The 26,081-nt window shown below is 34.9% G+C and overlaps 1 protein-coding gene across 2 annotated transcripts in view; it reads left to right on the top strand.

Moving 5' to 3' along the window:
* LOC136043753 (suppressor of lurcher protein 1-like) overlaps positions 1-26,081 on the top strand; it is an 840,975-nt gene that overhangs the window by 357,252 nt on the left and 457,642 nt on the right. For both annotated transcript variants that reach the window (XM_065728675.1, XM_065728680.1), the window contains exon 4: positions 8,934-9,150. In XM_065728675.1, coding sequence (XP_065584747.1) covers positions 8,934-9,150 — 217 coding nt within the window. The remainder of the gene's footprint in view (positions 1-8,933; positions 9,151-26,081) is intronic.

Here is a 26,081-nt window from a genome sequence, read left to right on the forward strand (position 1 = left end):
TTTTGTTAAAAAAAAGGGGTTGGGGGAGGAAGCCTAGTTGCCTTCCGATTTTTGGTTGCTTAAAAATGCAACTAGATTTCTTTTTTTTTACAAACGTTTTTGTTAGTAATAAACATACATACCTTAACGAAACGTAACGAACTTCTATATTTTTGTATTTCTATTTCGAATATGAGGAGGTTTGTCCCCTCGTCAATACCGCGCTCTTTACACTAAAGCTTGAATTTTATCCCAAATCTTTAAGAATGACCCATGAATGACAAAGGCCGTAGAATAAATAGTTGAAATTACTAAAATATACTTAAGCGCAAAGAGCAAGGTATTGTGGAGGAGACAAATCCCCTTATATACATGATATTTTATGTTCGTTTTAAGCTTTAATGCTACTCATTACTTCCAGGTGACAACAAATTTATTTATTTTCTCATTATTTTTTTAATGATGCTAGAACATCCGGCAACCACTTCATGGAAATTCTCTTCCCTCATGATAAATTCCACCATGGAAACATACTCCCACGAAACCTTTTAAAAAGCACCTTTGGTTACTTAAAAAGAGCACTAGAACTTTTAATTTCCGTTATAATGATCCCTCTCGCGACATTCTAGGACCACTGGGTCGATACGATCACCCCTGGGGAAAAAAACAAACTAATAAACACGCATCCGTGATCTGTCTTCTGGCAAAAAATACAAAATTCCACATTTTTGTAGATAGGAGCTTGAAAATCTTTCAGTAGGGTTCTCTGATAAACTGAATCTGCTGGTGTGACTTTCGTTAAGATTCTATGACCTTTGGAGGGTCTTTCCACTATTTTCTAAAATAAGGTATATTTTCTCGGGCTCGTAACTTTTGATGGGTAAGACTAAACTTGATGAAACTTATATATTTAACATCAACATTAAAATAAGGGATATTTTCTCAGGCTCGTAACTTTTGATGGGTAAGACTAAACATGATGAGACTTATATATTTAAAATCAACATTAAAATGCAATTCTTCTGATGTAACTATTGGTATCAAAATTCCGTTTTTTTAGAGTGTCAGTTACTATTGAGCCGGGTCGCTCCTTACTAAAGTTCGCTACCACGAACTGTTTGATTTCTGGTTGTTTTGTATTTGAATTGTTATAGTAATTTATTTCTGCCCATCTTAAGTTTAATATAGCTCTTTACTTTTCTGTGAAAAAGTAATTTTTCAGAAAGCTTTCTCTTAGTTAATTATATAAAAAAACAATCTAGATGTTAGGCGTTTAAATACAGCTTATATTTCAAAAAGTAAAAGCAGCTAAGTTTTTCTCATCCTTTTCGGACGCTTGACCCTTTCAACCAGCCAAGGATGACTACAGTCCAACATTTTATGAACTTTTATTCTAAAAAAAATCTCGAGTGGTGGGCTGAATATGGATATAACTTCACATATTATAAGGATGAATTTATGTAACTGTGGCGGCTTCTTCTTTTTTGATTTTGATAAGTTATAAAATACTGAAAAAATACAAGCTTAAGAAACTTTTTTTTATCTTTATTGGAGAGGTAATTCAAGGTTCCCCTCGTCCTTAAATTTATGTCTTCAACTTTATGGGAATGTATCACTGCAAGAAACACCTTTTCCTTATCAAAAGTTGACAGCTTGCGTGACTATAAGTCATTTATTAAGTCAACGATAACTCCAACTATATTTGTCTACGCTAATCCCTTTTGTCTGTCCGTTTTCGTACCATGAGAAAGCTTACGTATTACAACTTTTGATTTAAAGAGCCACAATATTCCGATTTTGTCAGTAATAATTTTACTTAGAGCTTCAAAAAGTAAATTGGAAAGAGGAAGCTTTATTTCTTCCGCCAGAAAAAAAGACATTTTAGCATTACCTTTTCTTTCTTGAGCTTATTAACACTTTCTTCCAAAAAAAGATTTCATGTTATGATCGACAGTACCCCTACATACAGGTTTATTCATAAAGTATTTCTTCTAGCTTTCACATTGAAAATTCTTACTTCTTAATAAATGAGACTACTGGTAATGAATAATTGCGATATTCTAAAAATAGTGAATTCTTATGTATCTAGGCATATTTAAGAACGGTTCTAGGCCTTACCCCCCGCGGAAAATACACCCACGGAAAACACCCTTGGAATATACCCCCCCTGCCTGCGGAAAATGCCCCTCCGGAAAATATCCCCCATAAAATACTCCCCGAGGAAAATACCCGCGTGGAAAATCCCCCCGAAAAATATCTAATGAAAAATAACCCCCCCCCCCTACCCTGAGGAAAATACCTTCCATGGAAAACGAACCCCGTGAAAATCCCCCGGGAAATCCACCCCCCCCCCCGAAAAATACCCTCCACGGAAAATACTTCCCCCTACGGAAAATAACCCCCTGTAAAAATTCTCTCCCCGAGGAAAATACCCCCCCCCCTCAACCCCAGAAACTTCCCCCAGTAAATATCCCCCCGTGGCAAATACCTCCCCGCAGAAAATACCCCCTTAATCCAAAAAATACCCTGCGGAAAACACCCACCCCGTCCTACGGAAAATACCCCCCCAGTAAATACCCCCCCCCGGAAAGTAGTAGTACCCCTCCGTAGAAAACAAGGCTTTCCAAATTTAAGAATTTTATTTTAATTTTGTTTTTGTAATTCCTCTAAGAGAAAAAATTTTGGTGATTGTGCATTTTACGCCACTCACTCAAGTTTACGATGTGTAAAAACTCCAGAACAAATCGGTTTCTTCGCTAGTTCCTTTCAGCTCAGCGCGAGACAAGACAAAGACAAGTGACAGAATAGATGGGAAATATATAATTTGGGCTATATATTTGCACATAAGAGGGAGTCAGAAAACAATTCTCATTTAATAATGTGCAAAATAATTGTACCTAACACATTTTACATGCAGATCCGCTATATTTTACCCCCTCCACCCTAATGTGCAAATATATAGCCCCAATTTACTTCTAAAGAAACGAAGAAACTAACGAAGAAACTGGTTTGTTCTTGAGTTTTGAATATTGTAAACTTGAGTGAGTGGCGTATAATACACAAGTACCGAAACTTTTCATGGAGAGAACTGGATTTCCCGGTATTATTTAAAAAAGATCAGAAACTAAATTTGAAGAAAGTTGAAGAGCCTCATTAAACCAAAAATGAGCTGAAATAAAGTCAAATAATCTTAAAGTAAAAACTATAAAGTCTAATAGAAAAAAAAACAAACAAAATGATATAAAATATTTTTCTATGAAGAAGACTGTCAATAAAAAATGAACAGAAATTAATTTCAAAAACTTTTCTGCAAAACAAGCTTGTCAAAGATTAGTAAAGAGCCTCACTAAGTTAACAGCGAGTAGAAATAAATTCAAATGATTTTCCAAGCGTAAAACTACCAAAAATCACCATCAATAAATGAATTAAACCCAAAAACGAACAGAAGTTGCAATAAACAACCGTCATTGAGGATATATAATCGTCAATTGTAAAGAGCTCCATTTAAAAAAAAAGAGCAGAAATAAAGTCAAATAATCTTCCAAGCATAAAAATACCAGCGTAAAAAAAAGCACGAGTAGGAGTAATACCCCCATCCTGAAGACTGTAAAATAATTTGCACTTTACTGAAAAAGAAAACAAATAAATGTGGATTGGCAGTTTAATATGCATATATTAATGCTTATTTCTTAAAGTTGAATAAATTTTGATTGATTAAAGTTAAAAATTGAAAATATTTAGAATGTATTTTGTTTTTAGTAAAGCTAAGATTGTTTCCTGGTCTTCAGAAGGTATGGGGGGTATCAGCCCTACTAATACCAATTTCTGCTCGTTTTGAGTTTGGCTCTGTTCGTTTTAGGTTTCATTTGTTTATTGATGGTGATTTCTGGCATTTTCACGCTTAGATGATTATTTGACTTAATTTCTGTTCATTTTTGGTCTAATGGAGCTCTATACTTTTCTTTGAAAAACTTATTTTGTGGAAGATTTTTTTATTAATTAATTTATTTATAAGAATCCATAGTTTGGCTTGCTACTTGTATGTTGGGGATAAAGTTTCAACAATTTTTAACAACACACACCCTTTTCAAAATCTGACTCTAACAGAATTGTTTAATTTAGTTTTACACCTCCTCAAGTTTATCTGGAGAATGAAACTTAATACCGTTCCCGAAAAATTGTATCTATGCTCTTTGACAACCTGGATACATTTACACTCTTTCGATTTAGTTAAATTTTAAGACCAGAAGTAGTGATGGCATTAGCCCTGAAATTACAAATTAATACCCTCACTCGTTCTTGGAATATTACTGAAATGTCTTTTTAGCATCCAGCAAAAACACAGTGCCTTTTGAGTTTAGTTTTAAAGCATAATGGATGCATTGCATAACTGGGTCGACATACCCAATATCCATAGAGACATAGTTACTGGAGCGTTCAACTGTGCTGAACAAAATGGCTATATCAAAATTTGTATTGTGTGTGTTTGGAAAATTAAGGGGCATGGGAAAAGGGCTTTTTGCCCTCCAATCATTCTTGACTCTTCAAAAGGGCACAAGAAATTTTAATTTCAAATCGAATTAGCTCCTTTAAAAGTTTCTATGATATTACTATCTACAATAGCGCTGAGCTATTTAAAATATTGTTTAGATACTCTTTTGAAAATCTGTATGCATATAGATTTTCCGTTTAATTTAAACTCCCCTAAACGTTGCTTAAAATTTTCACCAGAATACCTATAGCATCATTAGTTACAGCAATCGTAGTAGTAATATAAATAGTATATACATAGTGCCTTCTGGCTGGTTTACAATCCACCGCGACCTACCATAAAAGGTCCAACTTAATTTTGTAACCTACTCTTGTGATATTGCTGTGTCTCCATTTTAACAATCTACATGCTCATAGTTCGTTTTGATTTTATTAAACATCCACCTAAATGTTCCATGATAGCTTCACCTTAATAGCCTTAGCTTGCGTAGTAGCAGTAGTTGTAGTCACAGTAATAGCATTGGTAGCAGCATGCACATAGAACCTTCGGTTTTCTTCAGCATCCCTCTCAACATTCGCTGAAAGTTTCAACCTAATACCATAAGCCATTTCTATAACATTGTTGATACATCTTCTTGACAACTTGTTTGCACATAGTGTGGTTCAATTTAGTTTAATATTATTTGAATATTTCCACAATTTTTTTTTAATACCCTTAGCTTTAGTAGTAGTAGTAGTAGTAGTAGTAGTAGTAGTAGTAGTAGTAGTAGTAGTAGTAATAGTAGCAGCAGTAGAAGTACTAAAGACAGTGGTATGAGTAGAAACAGTAGCATTAGGATTCAAATATTGTCTTTCGGTTGGTTCAACAGTCCCCAACAATCCCTGTAAGTTTCAATTTAACATAGCGAACCATTCCTAAGAGATTACTGATACGCCCTTTTGAAAAACTGCTTACAGACGGCGTGTTGTGATTTAGTTCATTTTCTCTCCTAAATATTCGCTAAAATTTCACATTCATACCCTAAGGTACAGTTCTAATAGCAGTAGTCACAGATGTAGTATTAGTACTAGTAGTACCAGTAGTAGTATTAACAGCAATAGCGCTAGTACTAGCAGCAGCAGTAGTATTAACATGTTGCCTTTTGGTCAGTCGAACCTTTCCCTTATCAAGCCCTTGGAAGTTTCAACTTAAAGACGTTGCTATGACATTGTCAGTACACCCTTTTGATAGCTTTTATATTAATATAGTTCCTGAAATTTGTATCTTAATACTCTTAGCATTACAAGTAGTTGTAATAGGAGTAAGTAGATGGAGTAGTAGGGATAGTAGCAGTAGTAGTTGCATTAAAAGTAGCAGTGGTTGTAGTATTAATAGCAGTGTGCACATATTACCTTTTGGTCAATTGATCTTCCTATTTAAACATTCTCTGAAAGTTTCAACTTAATACCAAAATGCTTTTTTGAGATACGTCCTTTTGGCAATCTGAATGCCACTGTGTTTTAATTTGGTTCAAATATCTCCTCTGTATTTTCTCAAGTTTTTACCATCATTAATAGTGCCAGTGTTATAGTAGTAGTGGCAGTAGTAAGGAAAGTAGTAGCAGTACTAGTGTTTTTTTTTGTAGTAGTAGTAAGAACAGTAGCAGCAGTATTAATAGCAGTAGTAGCATGTATATGTTGCCGTTTCTTCAGTTGAACACCCCCCTCTTGATACCCTAGAAGTTTCATATTGATTCGGTAAGCCATTCCAAAAATATTACTGACGCGCCCATTCGACCCCCTTTAGACTCCATTTTCATCCTAATACTCTTAGACTAACAAGTAGTCGCGATTAATGTAGTAGTTGGAATAGAATAGTACTAGTAGCAGCAGTAGGGGTAGCAGAAAAAACAGCATTGCCAGTAGCATTAGTAGTAACATGCAAATATTACCTTTTGGACAATTGATCTTCTCCTTTAAGAATTCACTGAAAGTTCCTACTTAATATTCAAATCCATTTTTGAGGTATGTTCTTCGACAATCTGCATGCAAATAGCGTGTTTTGATTTAGTTCAAATTTTCACCTTAGTATACTTAACCTTAATAGTCTAGCATCATAGTAGGAGTGGCAGTAGTAGGAGCAGTAATTGTGTTGCATTAGTAGTAGTCATCATCGCTTTCAAATTTTGATCTGTCTTCAGGGGGGTTGAAAGAAAAGGGCTGACTTCGTTTTTCCATTCAAGGGAGCTCCTCTCTAGTTTCTACTACAATCTCTTCGATACCAAGTGGCTGGGAAGAACATCAAAATGCTGTTTATACCATTGTTTACGTGGTCAATGATACCACGTTGATTATGGTTATGGAAATTACAGTATTGTCCAAGAACTAAAAACTTCAAATTCTCTTTATTCTCTACATTACTTTTAATCCTGGCTAAAACAGTCCTAATGGGCATTCCCTGAACTAACATACCAGCTTAAATCCATATTTTATGCTTGCCACAATTTTTTCTTTTCTTTCGATTTGATTATGTTGTTTGGAAAAGAACTAAACTGAAAGATTGCAATTACCATACCTTAAATCTTAGTTTTTCTTGTGCCACTTAAGGTACCCGTGGAATCCAGAGTCACTAATCATCCTCATATGTACTGCTTCCCAAATGTCTTCTCACTGGGGTTGGTCCATTGTTTAGATCTGTTTTAAATCCCGTTAAGATGCCAATAAGTGTATATTCAGTCTTCTTCTTCTTTGGCTCCTACTGTAGTATCATTCTGGGACATTTTATTCTTACCATATTGGTGACATGTAATTTCAACCAAAAGATGGTAGTTAATACAAAAATTAGCTACACACTAAGAGCCATAAATAAAGCTCAAGAGTGCAGGCGTACCCATTGTAATCCCAGGCTGCAGAGAGCGGTAAAAAATGTGTAGCTTTTTGCATTAAACCTTCATTGTCTTTGGATTAAATTAAAATTTTAAAATTTGAAGTCATAATATTTATTTGAGCCTTTTTCCTTGTGGCTTCTTATTTGGAGATCAAATCTTGACTTGATCTTTTCATCCCTAAACTAGTTTTGCTACTGAGTCCATACCTCTCACTTTCCTGCAGAAAAAGGGAGGTAAAGTTGGGCTTAAAATAAACTCCCAAAGAACAATGATAAGGGTAAGATAATGGCAGTCGAGCCAAAAAGCCCATTTACGGCCCTAGATTTCATTACAGACTCTGGAGCCCATGTTAAAATTGTCACAAACACACCTGTCTTGGCTCTGTGTTTTTGAGCGATAGCTTCATGGAAGCAGGGTTGGGTAGCTGGACTGTAAATGTTTCTTCTGTTTTCGGAGGAATTGATACCGTTTTGTAAAAAGCCCAATATTCCTAGTCACACTAAGATGAGCATTTAAAATTCATCGGTGAGCCTATTCCTGGTCTACATGGCTGAAATATATTCCCTTGTATCCAGCAATAATATGATACTATTGATAGACGCCCGTCATTAGTATGATAGATAGTACGATAGACGCACATGAGACGTAACAACTCTGTTGAATCGAGAGGCTTCAAAAGGGCTATTTTATGAGCAGCAAAAGGCTCCTTGTCCTTATTCACGAAGCACCATTCTCAACTCAAAACACCAATTCAAGCATCATTGTTAAGAAAAACCTCAGACGATTTGTGCACTTCCCCTGGATGCCACTCAGCAGATCCTGTTCAAAATTCGTTACGAATCCAACCTTTTATCGCATGTTTGGTTGCAGCCGAGGAGCAGACATCGGACCAGGTAGACGTAGAGCCTAATGTAGTTACTCAAAACAGCTGGCATTGTCATTGCTAATGTCCCTCTCATAGCAGTAGATTGTTCCGTCTGGAAGAGAAAGTTTGTGGCGCTCTTTACGCCACTCACCATGTGGCAGGAGTCTTGTAAGACAAGTCAGTGAACACCTGTAAGCGTCTTTGAAACATCGGTATTCTTATATTTTCTGCTTTTAAAGGGTCTTAAGAAAGTTAGGTTCAAAGAAATTAACCCTCAAAATAAAATTGTTTTTAATAGATTTTATGATCACGTTCTACGCAGTTTTGTCTTCAAGACAGGCGTAAGTAGTGTCAGAGCTACAAAATTTATTGAATACCTTATTAATACTTACGGACTAAGAAGCTTAGTATTCCAATTTAAACACGACTTTCCGTACTCAGATACTTTTTAAGAAAACATAAAGAAAGATAATAAAGCTTATGATCAAAGCTTGTAATTCTTAAATGTGAAAGAGTCACGGAGAAACAAAAGAAAACAAACTAATAAATTCTCATACAAATGGTGTGATGTTTAGGTAATAAATTGCAAATGTTTTCTAGAAAAAAGGGAACAAATTAATCTTATCTAATTTTTACTAATGATTTATACAAACTAATTATGTACAGCTTATAATAAAAGATTATTTTTAATACTTGATTAACTCTAGACTATTCATATGGCTTTTTTGCAGATGCTTTGGTAGTGACAATGTGAAGTTGTATCAGCATTTAGATAAAGCAGAAGTAAATGAAAGAAGTATACCCACAACGGCACTCTGTGGAAATCGGAGAGATATTAAAACTAAACATTTTAGTAAAGACCAATTTCTTATACTTGAACTTTCCGTTTTGAATTCGTTGAAATCAGATTATGCACAGGCTGCAAGAGCGAGAAATCCATCAGAAAGGGTAAGTAAAACAATTTTTTAATTTTTTTTATTTATAGCTAATTCAATCATATATTACCAAAACAAACCCATCCACTTGACTTATCAGATATCATTTCTGCAAGACAAAAAAAAAACAACAATAAAATTGTATACCAAACCATTTGGTTATTTATTTTTTATTCCCAAGCTGAAATTATCTTTGATTCTCCTCCTAACACAGAAGCCCTGTACAATATCAAACAGTTCGTGGCAATGAACTGTATGTAAGTAGCGACACGGCTCAATGATAACCCAAACTATTAAAAATAGAATTTTCATATCAATATTCATATCAAAAGAATTGGTTTATTATGCTGTTTCCAAACATATAAGATTTGTTAAGTTTAGTGTTAACCATCAAAAACTACGAGCCTGAAAAAATTTGCCTGCTTTTCGAAAAAGGTGGGGAACACCCCTTAAAAGTCAATAAACCTTATGGAAATCATACCAGCAGGTTTACCGTATCTGGTTGTAGAAGATTCAAGCTCCCATTTGCAAAAATGTGGGATTTTGTTGTTTTTTTTTCAGAAGAAAGGTGATGGATGAGTGTTTATTTGTTTTTTTTTCTTCCGTGGGGCGATCAGATTGAACCAATGATTCTAAAATTTTGGGAAAGGGCTTATTCGAATGGAAACTAAAAGTTCTAGTGCCTTTTCAAGTGACCAACAAATTTGAGGGCTAGCTTCCCTTTCATAATTCCTTCTTCCTCAAAGACTTCCGATAAAAATTTTGAGATATCCGTTTTGTTCAAAATAGTTGAAAATTTTAGTAGCTATGCCTTTCGGGATAACGTGACCCCCCCCCATAGCCCCTGGCTTCTGGAGAGTGAGCTTTTCGGGAGAAATTTCTGGGGAAATTCGCCGGAGTTCCTATACGAAGCTCTTTTTATTTGTCTTACTTTCTCTTTGTCGACTCAATTTTACATGTATATGTAGAGGGGAATTGTCTTTCCGTAAAGCATCCTTCCGTAAGGGTGGGGCTCTGTAGGCGGAAAACGAAGAGATATTACAATTAAACATATTGGTAAAGGTTAATATCTTATACTTGGGCTTTCCCTTTTGAGTTCTTTGAAATCAGATTATACACAGGCTGCAAGAGCGAGAAGTTCATTAGAAAGTGTACGCAGAGCAACTTTTTTATTTGCTTCATTTATTGCTAATCCATCCATCTACTACCAAAATAAACTCATGCAAGAGAAAAAAAAATTAATAAATTTGTTTACCCCACCATTCGAAGCTGAAAATATACATGCTTTTCTTCCTAACATATTACATCTCTAGAAAACACCATCTTTAAATTCTTGTTTGGTTTTAATGATTGAACAGATGAGCAACTTAAATTATTGAATGTGTGGATCACATTCACTTTGGTCAAAATTCTATGTAGGCTAACAGCTGTAGGAAGTGTGGCATTGAAATTGAATGGTCAGATTGAATGGTTAGAGTTTACAGTTTATACTCGATTTGTCTGGGATGCTAGTCAGTTAGTGCTAGTCTTTTGTTTGCAATGCTAGTCAGTCAGTTCTAGTCTTTCATTTACAATGTTAGTCAACATTGTTGACTGACATTGTCAACAATGAAATTGAAATTGAAATTGAATGATCATATCGGATGACTTTTGCTATGTTTGTACGAAATTCAGCGTACAAATATCAAATGAGAAGAAAACTCCCTTCCACACTGTAATTAGCCATCCCTAAGGCCAACACTAGCTCGGTAGGTTTTGGGCAGAGTTGAAATGGATGTTAACATCGACAAAATATAAAGGTAATCTCTGAATCCTTGAAAAGAAATTAAATATTATTGAAATCAAAATAAATATCAATACTTTGCAAATTAACAAAAAATGGGCATTGTTACTAAATTTGGCAAGTGAGTATTGCAATACAAGAATAAATAAATAAAAAAAAAATTTTAACTGAAAGTAAGGAGCGATATTAAAACTTAAAATGAACAGAAATTACTTCGTATATGAAAGGGGCTGCTCCCTCCTCAACGCCGCGCTCCTTACGCTAAATCTTTACTCTTTCTCTCAACTCTACTCTTTAAAACAGTAAAAAAAACTCTAGCGTAAAGAGCGGGGTGTTAAGGAGGGAGCAGCCCTTTCATATACGAAGTAATTACTGTTCGTTTTAAGTTTTAATATCGCTCCTTACTTCAAGTTAAAAAAAAGCTTGTTTTTTTTATTTATTTTCTGAACGTTTTTGAATTAATGTATGTTTTGATTTTGGCTCTCCGCAGATGAATAATTAAAACGAAATTTACATATTTTTTTGCCTAAATGGCTTTTTCATAGTTTTGATCGAAAATTTTGAAAAAGATGGGGCGGTGGAGGAGGCCTAGTTGCTCTAGAAATGTTTTGATTACTTAAAAAAGCAACTAAATGTTTTAATTTTTTACGAACGTTTTTATTAGTAAAAGATAAACGTAACTTACGAGTTAGCTTTCGTAACGAACTTCTGTATTCGTATGTCTCTCTTCTCAACCCCTCCCCTCACAACCAAAAAATCCCCCATAAAACGTAAGTACCCAAAATCATTCCTAATAATTCCAAAAACTTCCCAATAATCATTACTATACGTAAGCACTGGTCAAAGTTTGTATCTTGTAGCCCCTCCCACGGGGACTGTGGGGAGTAAGTCGTCCCCAAAGACATAGTTATAAGGTTTTTCGACTATGCTAAATAAAATGGCCATCTCAGAATTTTGATCCGGTGACTTTGGGAAAATAATTAGCGTGGGAGGGGGCCTAATGCCCTCCAAGTTTTTTCGTCACTTAAAATGGGCGCTAGAACTTTTCATTTCCGTTAGAATGAACCCTCTTGGAACATTCTAGGACCACTGGTTCAATACGATCACACCTGGGGAAAAGAAAGAAAAAAAAAATAAACTCCCATCCGTGATCTGCCTTCTAGCAAAAAATATAAAATTTTACATTTGTGTAGATAGGAGCTTGAACCTGCTACGATAGGACTCTCTGATACGTTGAATCTGATTCTGTGATTTTCGTTAAGATTCTGTGACTTTAAGGGGGTGTTTCCCACTATTTTCTAAAATAAGGCAAATTTTTTCAGGCTCGTAACTTTTGATGGGTAAGACTAAACTCGGTGAAACTTATATATTTAAAATCAGGATTTAAATTAGATTTTTATGTAGATATTGGTATCAAAATCCTGTTTTTTTTTAGAGGTTTGGTTACTATTGAGTCGGGTCGCTCCTTACTACAGTTCATTACCACGAACTGTTTGATTGAATTATTGTTTCCTTTCTGCACGAAAAACGGAATTGAGAAATAAAGAAAATCTGTCTTGAACAAACTTATTGATACGAAAGTGCAAATAGCCAAAGAACTTTTGTCATTGGTTTAAAAAAAATTTAGACCTGTTTCTGTTTGTCTTTACTTCTCTATGGTTCTGCTCTTCATTTTCACATTATATGTCTTAGTATTTCTTGTCAGAAAAGTATATGTATATCTCTTATTCTTTGAACCGAATTGATATAAAGTAACTTTACAATAATAGTGTTAAGTAAAACATGAAAATGTGCGTTTTAGATTTGGAGGGTGCCACATACATACTGAATCTCACACTCCACTCCTCATACAAAATAACCTGTACAGTTTATGACTAAACTTCCTATAACTAACAGAAAACCGTCTGGGAGAAAGCCTCACACTTGGGATCTGTCTCAAACAATATTGCTTGGTTACTCCCACTGGCCACCACGCTTAGTTCTAAGCTTCGGAATAACTAAATGCAGGGGTAGAAATTATAACTAAGTTTTATTTGCCATATTGTCACACAGGACAAAACACTTGAACTCGTCAAGAACTTATCATGAATGACTATGAAAGATTTATGCACAAAACAGGTGAACTCGCCTGTTTTGTTGACCAGTGGGACACCGACTAACCAAAGACCTCCGAAATCAGTTGATTGAAGGGACCAGTTTTAATCACATTACCCATTCACAAGCTTTTAACATCACGCTCTTTCATCATGAGTATATTAATCCAAAGCCAAGGTATCCCTAGAATTATATTCAAAGAAAAATCAGGCCTTTAAAATGTGGGTGAAAGCAATTCATATACATCGGGAAAGGGACATTTTATCGGAATGGTAGGTATTGATGACCTTTATCCATGTCAAAATCCCAAACCCAATAATCATCGCTATCATACGTTTGGTTCTCGCTGCCCAGGTTGATTTTTATTTACTCACTCACATGTTCAGTGTCGCATGTCTTCTAACCCCATGTGTCTTTGCTCTTCATTTTCTTTTTTGTAACGCCGCCACTGTTCTTCTAACCGCGTGTTTATTTGCTCTTGATTTTCATTTAGTCGCTCACATGTTTCTTGTCGCATTTATTCTAACCCCTTGTGTCCTTGCTCTTTCATTTTTACTTGCTCGCATGCTCAGTGTCACATGTCTTCTAACCATGTGTGTCTTTGCTCTTTATTTTCATTTTTGACACGCCACTGTTGTTCTTCTAACCATGTGTATATTTGCTCTTGAGTTTCATTTTTGAATAGCGCACATGCTCGGTGTCACATATCTTATAAAGCGTGTCTATGCTCTTCATTTCCATTATTGACTCGCTCACTTTCTCTGTGTCACATGTCTTCTACCTGCGTGCATCTTTGCTCTTTATTTTCTTTTTCGACATGCTCTAATCTCGTTTCTTAATATCTTCTAACCACCCGGGTCTTCGCTCTTCATTTTCTTTATTTTCATTTTTGACATGTTTTGGATTTTGATTACTTCAGACAATTTAGCAATGGCCTTTGCTTTAGCTGCCGGTATTAATGTTGTCGCAGTTGATGGTCCAGGTTGTCGATTTTCGCATCCTATTACATTTGATAGTTCAGGTGTTGGTTCCAAAGAATCACCATTTACAGTAACTGCAACTACAACTTTGCGTTTTTTTGGCTTTTCAAACAAACATTATATATATATATATATATATATATATATATATATATATATATATATATATATATATATATATATATATATATATACATATAAATAAGTTGTTTGTTTGCGTGTCTGTCGACTGACGTCATTATAAGGATTGAGCTGTATGTCGTCATGAAGTTAGTTGTCGTCATGTTTGTTATGACGATGCTTAGTATATGACGTTATTATAAATATTTAAGAAAATCGTTCAAAGACAAATTTTTAATTGTGTTGAAAGAGAAATTTTTAATTGTAAAATGACTGAAGAACCTGCAATGGCAACAGCCGAGGAAGCTGTTCAACGAGTTTATGCCAAAAGACTTGCGGCTGATAGAGAAAGTAAGAAAAGAAAGTGTGCCGAGGAATCACAAGAACAGCATGAAAACAGGCTTGCGGCTGTTAGAGAAAGTAAGAAAAGAAAGCGTGCCGAGGAATCACAAGAACAGCATGAAAACAGGCTTGCAGCTAAAGAACGCAAAACCGCGCAGTTAGATGAAAATACACCTGGACAGCGAGAGTCAAAACATCAAAACTGAAAATGATAGCGATGATGATTGGGTTTGGGATTTTGACTTGGATAAGGTCACCAATGCCTACCAGATTTTAGTAAAAAAACGAAGGTTCGGCGATATGTATTCCATAGTGACGCTGAAAACTAAAGAAGAAAAAGAAAACTGAAAAAAGAAAAAGAGAAATTAGAGACCGGGACATAAATGACGACCGGGACAGAGGTCTATAAAATGAATATCTCTACAGTTTTTCCCGTCTTAAACCTAAAAAATAAAATAGACGATCACAATTTAACAGTTACTTATGGAATTGTATTGTCATAGGAACTTATTTCTGCCGGTCTAAAGTTCAAAATGGCTCTTTACTTTTCTTGGACAATTTTTTTTTATTACCTTTTTTTAATTAGGTTGCCTCTGAAAAACTTCTCTTTATGGCAATTATTTTTTAATTGATTTCTTAGTGTTTTTAGTATCACAATTTTTTATTCGTTTATAAACTGAATATTTCTAGTTTTTCGTATCTTATAATTTACAACACTTGCCTCCAGGCAAAATTTTGTGATAGCCATTTTGTACAACATAGTCGAAAAACATGATAACAATGTATTTGGGGCTGACTTACTCACCCAAAGTCCCCGGGGGAGGGGCTGCAAATTACAAACTTTGCCCATTGTTTACATACAGTAGCCTAATGGTTATTAGGAAGTGTAAAGACTTTATCGGGGGAATTTTTTTGGTTGAAGGGAGGGTTGAGGGAAGGGGGTTGGCGGAAGGATCTTCCCTTGGAGGAATTTGCCATGGGGGAAGAGAAATTTCATCAAGGGGGCGTAGGATTTTCTAGCATTATTTAAAAAAATGAAAAAATAAATATGAATAGTTTTTTTTATATTAAAAATAAGGAGCAGCATTAAAAATAATACAAACAGAGACTATTACGCATACGAGGAGTTCATCTCCTCCTAAATTAAAAAAAAAACAAGTTCTTTTAACTGCAAGTCAGGAGCGACATTTAAACTTGTAACAGAAATTACTCCATGTATGAAAGGGAAGGTCCCTTCTCAAGGACTCGCTCTTTACGCTAATGTTTGACTCTGTCTCTCAACTCTAATTTTTAAAAGAGTGAAAAAGTTTAGCGCAAAGAGTGGGGCGTTGAGGAGGGGACATCCCCTTTCATACACGGAGTACTTTCTGTTCGTTTTAAGTTTTAATGTAGCTCCTTACTTTCAGTTTAAAAAAACTTGTTTTTTATTTAATGTCTGAACTTTTTCGAATTAATGCATGTTTGATTTTATCTCTCCACATATGAATAATTAAAACTAAATTTGTGTTTTTTTTTTCCTAACTGGATTTCTCTTAGTTTTGATCGGACGATTTTAAGAAGAAACGGCGGGAGAGGAGGCCTAGTAGCCCTCCAATTTTTCGGTTACTTAAAAAGGCCAATAGATTTTTTAATTTTTAACGAACGTTTTTATTAGTAAAAAAAATATACGCAACTTACGAGTTAACTTACGTAACAAACTTCTATATTCGTATATTTTTATTATGTACTAGCTGTTGGAGTGGCGCCCCCCAAGCCCCCCACGCACGTAAGTCGTTACGCTCCATATTAGTTACGCGCCATTGTAATTGTGTCAATGTGTCCCACCCGTGAATATATATATATATATATATATATATATATATATATATATATATATATATATATATATATATATATATATATATATATATATATATATATATATATATATATATATATATATATATATATATATATATATATATATATATATATACTAGCTGTTGGGGTGGCGCTTCGCGCGACCCCAACACCTAGTTGGTGGGGGCGCTTCACGCCCCCCCAAGCCCCCCAGCGCGCGTAAGTCGTTACGCGCCATATTAGTTACGCGCCATTGTAGTTGTGTCCCTATGTCCCACCTGTGAATATAGATAGATATAATATATATATATATATATATATATATATATATATATATATATATATATATATATATATATATATATATATATATGTATATGTTTTTAACTATTTAAAAATTGCGAATATACAACATTCTTTGCTGTCCCATTGTCTGGGCATATAAATAGATTGTCAGGTTTACCGACTCTTGAACATGCAAAATATAATGGTCAATGGGAAAACAATTCGTATTCAGATCTATACCTCATGATTTTAATGATTGCCCTTGAGCTTTGTTGATGGTGATTGCTAATCGACCATTCCCTGTGTCGCCGTCGTCATTTATATATCCCCCTGTGCCCCCCGGCGTCCCCGTTGTAGTTGTGTCCCTGTGTCCCGGTCGTCATTTATATTCCCTGTGTCCCGGTCGTCATTTGTATCCCGGTGTCCCAGTCTCTGATTTCTCTTTGAGTGTCCCGGGCGTCATTTATATTCCTTGTGTCCCGGTGTCCCAGTCGTCATTTGTGTCCCGGTCTGTATATACATTCGTTTTTGAATTGGTCTTTTTTTTTAGTTTTTAGTTTTTTACCTTTTTTTTAGTTTTTTTTAGTTATACCTCATGATTCTAATGATTGCCCTTGAGTTTTGTTGATGGTGATTGCTAATCGAAAATACCCTGTGTCCCCGTCGTCATTTATATATCCCCCTGTGCCCCCCGGCATCCCCGTTGTAGTTGTGTCCCTGTGTCCCGGTCGTCATTTATATTCCCTGTGTCCCGGTCGTCATTTGTATCCCGGTGTCCCGGTCTGTATATACATTCGTTTTTGAAATGGTATATGATGAAATAAATTTTTGTATTTTTCTCCTTTTTTTCTTTTTAGTTTTTTTATTTTTATTTTTTTTTAGTTTTGTTTCTCTCCTTTATTTTTCATTTTTTTTTTCCTTTTTTATTTTTTTCTTTTTTTAGTTTTTTTAGTTTTTTAGCTTTTTTAGTTTTTTATTAGTTTTTAGTTTTTTTTCTTTTTAGTTTTTTTGTAATTTTTACCTTTTTTTAGTTTTTTTTTAGTTTTTTTTTACTTATGTCCTGGCCGTCATTTATACTCCCTGTGTCCCGGTCGTCATTTGTGTCCCGGTGCTTTGTTGATGGTGATTGCTAATCGAACATTCCTTGTGTCCTGGTCGCTTTCTCTTTGAGTGTCCCACTCGTCATTTATATTTATGTGCCGGTGTCCCGGTCGTCATTTGTGTCCCGATGTCCCGGTCTGATGACACAGCTCCACCAACAACAACCTGCTGAGTTCGTCCGTTTAGATAATCAGCAATAAATGCAATTTTTTTTTTACCCAGTTTATAAGCTGCACATTTTTTAAGAAGGGTGGGTATTGAGACTTTGTCGAATGCCTTCGAGAAGTCGATGTAAATGCAGTTAAAGGGTATAGCTAAATCGGCAAAACGTTGAAAATCCAAAGTAACCTCAAGAAGCTGAGTATTACAAGACCTATTTTTTCGGAAACCATGCTGAGCAGGATTCCAAAGATGATTTCCGTCAAAATACTTTTGAACGCGTGAAACAACCAACTTTTCCATCACTCGGCAAAAAATAGACGTGATTGAAATTGGCCGATAGTTTTTAAAATCTGACCTGGAGCCACTTTTGTGAAGCGGCTTTACCAAGGCCTTCTTCCACCCTGACGGACACAGTCCATGCGCCAAAGATAAGTTAAATATATAGTTAAGTGGTTCTGCAATTTCATGAGCAATTGGTCTTATCATTATGTTCGGGAAACCATCTATATCCAGCGCTTTAGACGTATCCAATTTTATAAGAATAGTACAAACTTCAGTCAATGAGAAACCTGAATCATCAAATGGAACAAGAATGTCCGGCGACGCAATCGACTCTACTTGAGATGCAAAATTAGCTTCACTTGAATGAATTGGCTGTGTTTTAACAAAAACTGAAGAAAAAATTTGGTTAAAAATAAGAGCCTTCTCAGAATCACTATCAATCTTTTGGTGTGTATCCTGATGTGTGAACATAGATGAAGATGGTGCAAGGTTAGGCTTATTCCTATTTACATATTTCCAAAATATTTTGGGTGATGCGGTGCTTGAGTGAATAATACGCGACTCAAGCTCTTCACGATTAGCCCTAAGAAGCCGAGTGACCTTGTTTCTCGCTAGTGAATACGCATGCCATTCACCTGAATCCTCTTGCAACTGAGGATATTCCCTGTGTCCCGGTCGTCAATTGTGTCCCGGTTGTCCATGGGAAAAACAATCCGTATTCAGATCTATACCTCATTATTCTAATGATTGCCCTTGAGCTTTGTTGATGGTGATAGCTAATCGAACATTCCCTGTGTCCCGGTCGTCATTTATATATCCCCCTGTGCCCCCCGGCGTCCCCGTTGTAGTTGTGTCCCTGTGTCCCGGTCGTCATTTATATTCCCTGTGTCCCGGTCGTTATTTGCGTCCCGGTGTCCCAGTCTGTAATTTCTCTTTGAATGTCCCGGTCGTCATTTATATTCCCTGTGTCCCGGTCGTCATTTGTGTCCCGGTGTCTCGGTCCGTAATATCGTCAGTCGACAAACATGATGTGAGTCGACAAACAACTTCGTGACGGCATAATGTTCAATCCTTATAATGACGTCAGTCGACACACAAACATGACGTCAGTCAACACACAAACAAACAACTTATTTTTATATATATAGATATGAGGGGTTATCCCCCTCGTTCATACCTCGCTCTATAGACTAAAGCTTTAATTTTGTCCCAATTCTTTAAGAATGACCCCTGAAATACAAAGGCCGTAGAATAAATAGTTGAAATTACTAAAAATAATTTAGCGTAAAGATTGAGGTATCAAACTGTTCGTACTGAACGGTAAGGAACTGTAGTAAGGAGCAACCCGGGTCAATAGTAACCAAAACTCTAAAAAACAGAGTTTTGATACCAACAGTTACATCAAAAGAATCACATTTTAATACTGATGTTAAATATATAAGTATCGTCAAGTTTAGTCTTACCCATCAAAAGTTACGAGCCTGAGAAAATTTGTCTTATTTTAGGAAGTAGGGGAAACCCCCCCCTAAAATTCATAAAATTTTAAAGAAAATCACGCCATCAGATTCAGCTTATCAGAGAAACCTGCTGTAGAAATTTCGAGGTTCTATCAACAATATGTGGATTTTATATTTTTTGCCAGAAGACAAATCACGGATGCGTGTTAACGTCTGTACACTTCCCAATAACCATTACTGTATGTAAAAAATGGTCAAAGTTTGTAATTTGCAGCCCCTCCCCCGGGGACTGTGGGGGCGAGTAAGTCTGCCGCAAAGACACTGTTATTATGTTTTCGACTATGCTGAACAAAATGGCTATCTGAAAATTTTGATCCGTTGACTTCGGGAAAAAAGAGGACGGGAGGGGGTCTAATTGCTCTCCAATTTTTTGGAGTTCGTTTTAAGTTTTAATATCGCTCCTTACTTTCAGTTAAAAAAAAAACTTGTTTTTTTTTATTTATACCGTAAAGATCGAACAGTTGAGATGGTTGCAGTTCCCCTCATATACGGAGCAGTTTCTGTTCTGTTTTTGTTTTATTGTCACTCTTAGCTTCTATATGAAAAAAAAATCCAACTTGTTGTTTTGTATTTGGTCAGAAAAAGGAGATTCAAAATCAATTCAAAAATTTAAAGCAACGCCTTGCTTATGAAATTATAATTCAAACTGTCAAAAAGTTATTTTTTCTCAAATCTGTAAAATTTGATAGAATTCAGATTATATAAACATAATGAATGCTAAACCCCATTAGATTTATGATTCAGGGTTGAAATTCTGCTGTCCATTCTTAGAAAGAAGCAAAATTGGGTCTAGTATTTCAATGGTGAATGCCAATATTATGGGTCCGAAAGTTTTTATTTCATTTTTGAATAGTCCGAAGAATAGAAAGAAAGCAGTTAAATTTTATTCCTATTTTACTATCCATTATTTCAAAAGTACTGGACAAGAATTTTAAATTTATGTCCAGTTTGATTGTCAAATGATATTTAAATCACCTTTATCTTGAAGAATGAAAACTTTCAAGTACGCCAAGTAATATAAATGAGTTCAACCTCTTTTTGCCAAATATCAATGTGAGGAAACAAAAAAGAGGTCAGGTATCCAAGGATTCAAAATAAATTCCATTTTAATTTTAATTTCTGTATTAAAAAAAAGTTTTAAAAAAGTTTTTCTTACGGCAGTAAAAAGTAAAGTTAAAACTTGAAACAAACCAAAATGATAACTTAACGCAAGAATGTTCAATTTTTTAAAGCTTAGATTTTGTTCTTTACTTGTGTATGAAAAAATTAATCAATTTTGCTCTTTTTTCAATATACACGAACTTAACTTTACAAGAAATTACTGTTTAACTGGGGCATGAAATTAAAAAAGTAAACATCGCTTCCCTTAGGCCAATAAATATAGGCCTTACTTCTTACATGCCTCAAATTTCGCACGAGATAGGCGCAACTTCTTCACATAAACATAAAGACTATGGGAATTGTCATTATCTTTATCTTTGAGAATTTGCAACTAAAAATTTTAATTATTTTAATTAAAATTGAAACAAATAAATGATATTTTATCCGTTTGGTATTTTTATTTAAGGTACTTTCTTAGTTTGCAATCAAACAGTTCGTGGTAACGAACTGTAGTAAGGAGCGACCCGGCTCAATAATAAACGAAACTCTAAAAAACGGAATTTCGATGCTAAAAGATATATCAAAAGAATTGGATTTTTATGCTGATTTTAAATATATAAGTTTCATCAAATTTAGTCTTTGTCATCAAACGAGCCTGAGAAAATTTGACATATTTTGGGAAATAGGGGGTAACACCCCTAAAAGTCATTTTATGTTAACGACCATCGCACCATCGCATTCAACGTATCAGAGAACCCTATAGAAAAAATTTCAAGGTCAAATCTACAAAAATGTGGAATTTCATATTTTTTGCCAGAAGACAAATTACGGGTGCGTGTTTATTTGTTTGTTTTTTTTTTCCCCAGGGGTCATCGTATCGATCAAGGGGTCCTAGAATGTTGCAAGAGGGCTCATTCTAACGGAAATAAAAAGTTCTAGTGCCCTTTTGAAGTGACCAAAAAAATTGGAGGGCACCTAGGCCCCCTCCCACGCTCATTTTTTCCCAAAGTCAACGGATCAAAATTTTGAGATAGCCATTTTGTTCCGCATAGTCGAAAACAATAATAACTATGTCTTTGGGGATGACTTACCCCCCACAGTCCCTGGGGGAGGGGCAGCAAGTTACAAACTTTGACCAATGTTTAGATACAGTAATGGTTACTGGGAAGTGTACCGACGTTATCAGGGGGATTTTTTTGGTTTGGGTGTGGGTTCAGGGGAGGGGGCTATATGGGAGGATCTTTCCTTGGAGGAATATTTCATGGGGGAAGAGAAATTCAATGAAAAGGGCGCAGGACTTTCTAGCATTACTTAAAAAAAACAATGAAAATATAAACATGAAAAAGTTTTTTCAATTGAAAGTAAGGAGAAGCATTAAAACTTAAAACGAATAGAGATTATTACGCATACGAGGGGTTCTAAAAATACTTTAGAATAAAGAGCGAGGTATCTAGGAGGAGATAAATACTTCGCTCTTTATGCTAAAAATTTTTTGAGTAATTTCAACTATTTATTCTACGGCCTTTCTGATTCAGGGTTCATTCTTAAAGAACTGGGACAAAACAAGATTTAGTGTGAAGAGCGAGGTATTAACGAGGGCACCAACCCCTTCATACATATAATCAAAAATATAAGAATATAAAAGTTTGTTACGTGAGTTAATTCTTAAGTTACGTATTTTTTTTTACTAATAAAAACGTTCGTTAAAAATTAAAAGATCCAGTTGCCTTTTTAAGTAACCGAAAAATTGGAGGGCAACTAGGCCTCCTTCCCCACCCCTTATTTCTCTAAATCGTCTGATCAAAACTAAGAGAAAGCCATTTAGCCAAAAAAAAAGAATTAATTTGCAAATTTCATTGTAAAAATTTATGTACGGAGAGCCAAAATCAGACATGCATTAATTCAAAAACTTTCAGAAATTAAATAAAAAAACAAGTTTTTTGAAATGAAAGTAAGGAGCGACATTAAAACTTTAAACGAACAGAAATTACTCCGTATATGAAAGGGGTTTTTCCTCCTCGACGCCCCGCTCCTTGCGCTAAAGTTTGATTCTTTTTCGCAACTCTACTTTTTAAAACAATAAAAAACTTTAGCGTAAGGAGCGGGGCGTCGAGGAGGAAAAACCTCTTTCATATACGGAGTAATTTCTGTTCGTTTTAAGTTTTAATGTCGCTCCTTACTTTCATTTCAAAAAACTTGTTTTTTTATTTTATCTAAAAAGGGTTAGGTGAAATAGTGTAGAAGAGAGAAGAGATCTCTCAAAATCATCCGATCAAAACTATGAGAAAGCCATTTAGTCATAAAATAAATAAATATACAAATTTTGTTTGAATTATTCATGCGCGGAAAGCCAAAATCAAAACATGCATTAATTCAAAAACGTTCAGAAATTAAATAAAAAAAACAAGTTTTTATAAACTGAAAGTAAGGAGCGACATTAAAGCTTAGAACAAACAGAAATTACTCCGTATAATAAAGAGGCTGTTCCCTCCTCAACGCCCCGCTCTTTACGCTAAACCTTTTTACTGCTTTAAAAAGTAGAGTTGAGAGAAAGAGTCAAACTTTATCGTAAAGAGCGGGGCGTTGAGGAGGGATCAACCTCTTTTAAATACGGAGTAATTTCTGTTAGTTTTAAGTTTTAATGTTGCTCCTCACTTTCAGTTTAAAAAACTTGTTTTTTTATTTAATTACTTATATAGGTCTGACAATACCTTTTACTTCAAAAATTATAGCTCAATGAATTTTGATTTCTTACTCGTGAACACATATATAGAAGTAAGGCTAGGAAGTGTCCGAGCCGTGCTATATCTAAGTAAAAAAAGTCGATAGGTGGCATTAAAAAAAAAAAAATTGATGGAATAAGTAAGGAAAATACCCACTCACAAATATGTCGATAACTTACTATGCTGTATAAAAAAGGATGCATCATTGGTGATCAAATGGTTCGTGGTAACGAACTGCAAGTTTGGAGCGACGCGGTGCAATAGAAACCAGAACTGTAAAAAACAGAATTTTGATAAGAGTAGATACATCAAAAGAATCAGCTTACTAATCTGATTCCAAAATCTATAATATTCGTTAGGTTAGTGTTACCAAGCAATGCCTACGAGCCAGAAAAAATTTCCAAATTTTCAAAAAGGGGTGGAGGATCCCCTAGAAGTAAAATAATCTTAACTAAAAAACACACTGTCACAATCAGCATGTCAGAAAATCCTACTGCAGAGATTACAAGCTGAAAAATGTGAAATTTTGTACATTTTGCCAGAAGAGAGATCACGGATACGTTTTTACTTATTTTTGTGCTTTTCCTCCCCAGGGGCGATCGTATCGAACCAATGGTCCTAGAATATCACATAAGGGATTAAACGAACGAGAATTTAAAGTTATAATGCTCTTTTTGAGTTAGCTACAAAATTGGAGGGCAAAATTCGTCTGATCAAAATTTTGAGATAGCCATTTTATTCAGTATTTCCCTCGGGAAAAATTCCTATGGTGGATTTATCACCAAGAAAAGTTTCCGGGGGATGGGATTTAGAGAAATGTTTTCCACACAAGGGGAATCCCCCCTGAACCTTAGAGGAATCAGAAGTTAAACAGAAGCAAGCATTTCTTCAAATGAAAGTAGGGTAAGGTGTGTTTTTCAGGCGAAATCGTAAGCAAAAAACTTTCTTGGGGAATTCACAGCAAGGATGAAACTGTCCAGGGGTGATATCATGTTTGAAGGATTTTATACGGGAGGAACTTTCTGTGGAGGTTTTTTTCGAGAGGGGATTTCCCACAGAGGGGCGAATTTCCCTGGGGCTATTTGAAAAATGATCAGAAATGAAACAAAAAATAAACAAATTTTTTTTATTTAAAGTAAGGAGAAACATTAAAACTTAAAATGAATATTCCACTCAATATTCCACTCTTTATGCTAAAGTTTGACTTTGCGTCTCAATTCTTTTAGAATGATTCTTGAAACACAAGGGCGTTGCAATAAGAATCAGAAGCACTTTTAAAAGTTCTTGCGAAAACTTTAGCGTAGCAGTATGGAGGAGGGGTAGCCTCCCTCGTGCCCGGAATAATTTGTAGTCCTTTTAACTTTTAATGGTGCTCCTTAATTTGAGTAGGAAAAATTTGTTTTTTTTTATTTAATTTCTGAACCTTTCTAAAATTTAATGCCAAAAAAAAAATTCCCTAAACACCAAAATGAAAACTCGTGCAAACTCCTTAGGTTTTGTTTTTGTCTTTTTCTTGGCTTATTGGGAAATGAAGGTAAACATATCTAGTTGTTTGAAGTGAATAAATAGATTGATCATTTCCTTTAGTATTCAAGACGAATACAATATTTAAGCCTACAAGTATTTTGGATGGTAGCAATGGTTATCTACTTTGGGAAGTTCAATTTTCCGAATTCATAAGGAAAATATAATAATTTTGGATTAAAAATTTTTCAAATGCACAGGACCGTAAAAAATAAATCCGATTGTTAGGATTTTCCAAGTTGAAAGTTACACTGCTATATAAATTTTAAAAGATTCGAAAAAGTCTAATTCAGTTTTTGATGAAATAGTCCTCATATGTAGTTACACGAATATTGGTAGAAGGAAAAATAGGCAAAGATAATATGACATCAAACAGTTTTAGAAACTTTAAATTATCCTTTGAAGGTTTAGTTGTCTTTGGGAATAAAAAGATTATGAATGTTTGAATCTTCAGCGACAAAAAGCGTTGTTAAATTTCTATCTCTTTCTAAAATGTATTCAGATGTGAATAAATAGAAGTCAAGTCCAGTGGCAAACATGTTTTTACAACATATTTTATTAGTATTTATACCCTCTTCCAAGACCCCCTCCCCCTCCTAAATGATTTTACCGTCTCGCAAAATTGTAACAAAAATGATTATAGAAAATTTTTTATGCGTTTTTCGAGACTTTTTTTTGCATACACCCACCCTGAAAAAATCCTTTCGGATAAACCCTCCGAAAAAATCCTGAATACGGGATTGCCCTCCTCCAAAAATCAAAGATCAATTTAACTTACTAAGGAGTAAATATCTGTTTATTTTTGCCAAGTTAATCAACATGACGTTTGATAAAAACGGAGAAAAAACGAGTTTTTTTAGTGCCTAGGAAGGCTAGGTAGATGTCAAAAATTTGATTGTCTTTTTTTTCTTTTTTTTTCTTTTTTTTTAGCACCAGGGATGACTTATGGGAAAATTATTCCTAAATATATTCTTTTGCCTTTCTTCTTTTTCTTACAGGCTGAAAATCACCCTTGTTTTATTTGTGTATTTTTTTTGCTTTTGTCAGATATTATCCAGTCTATCAAATAATCGGTCTTTATGGGTTGCTTG

The sequence above is a fragment of the Artemia franciscana genome, chromosome 2, assembly GCF_032884065.1.
Source record: "Artemia franciscana chromosome 2, ASM3288406v1, whole genome shotgun sequence".
Classification (NCBI taxonomy): Eukaryota; Metazoa; Arthropoda; class Branchiopoda; order Anostraca; family Artemiidae; genus Artemia; species Artemia franciscana.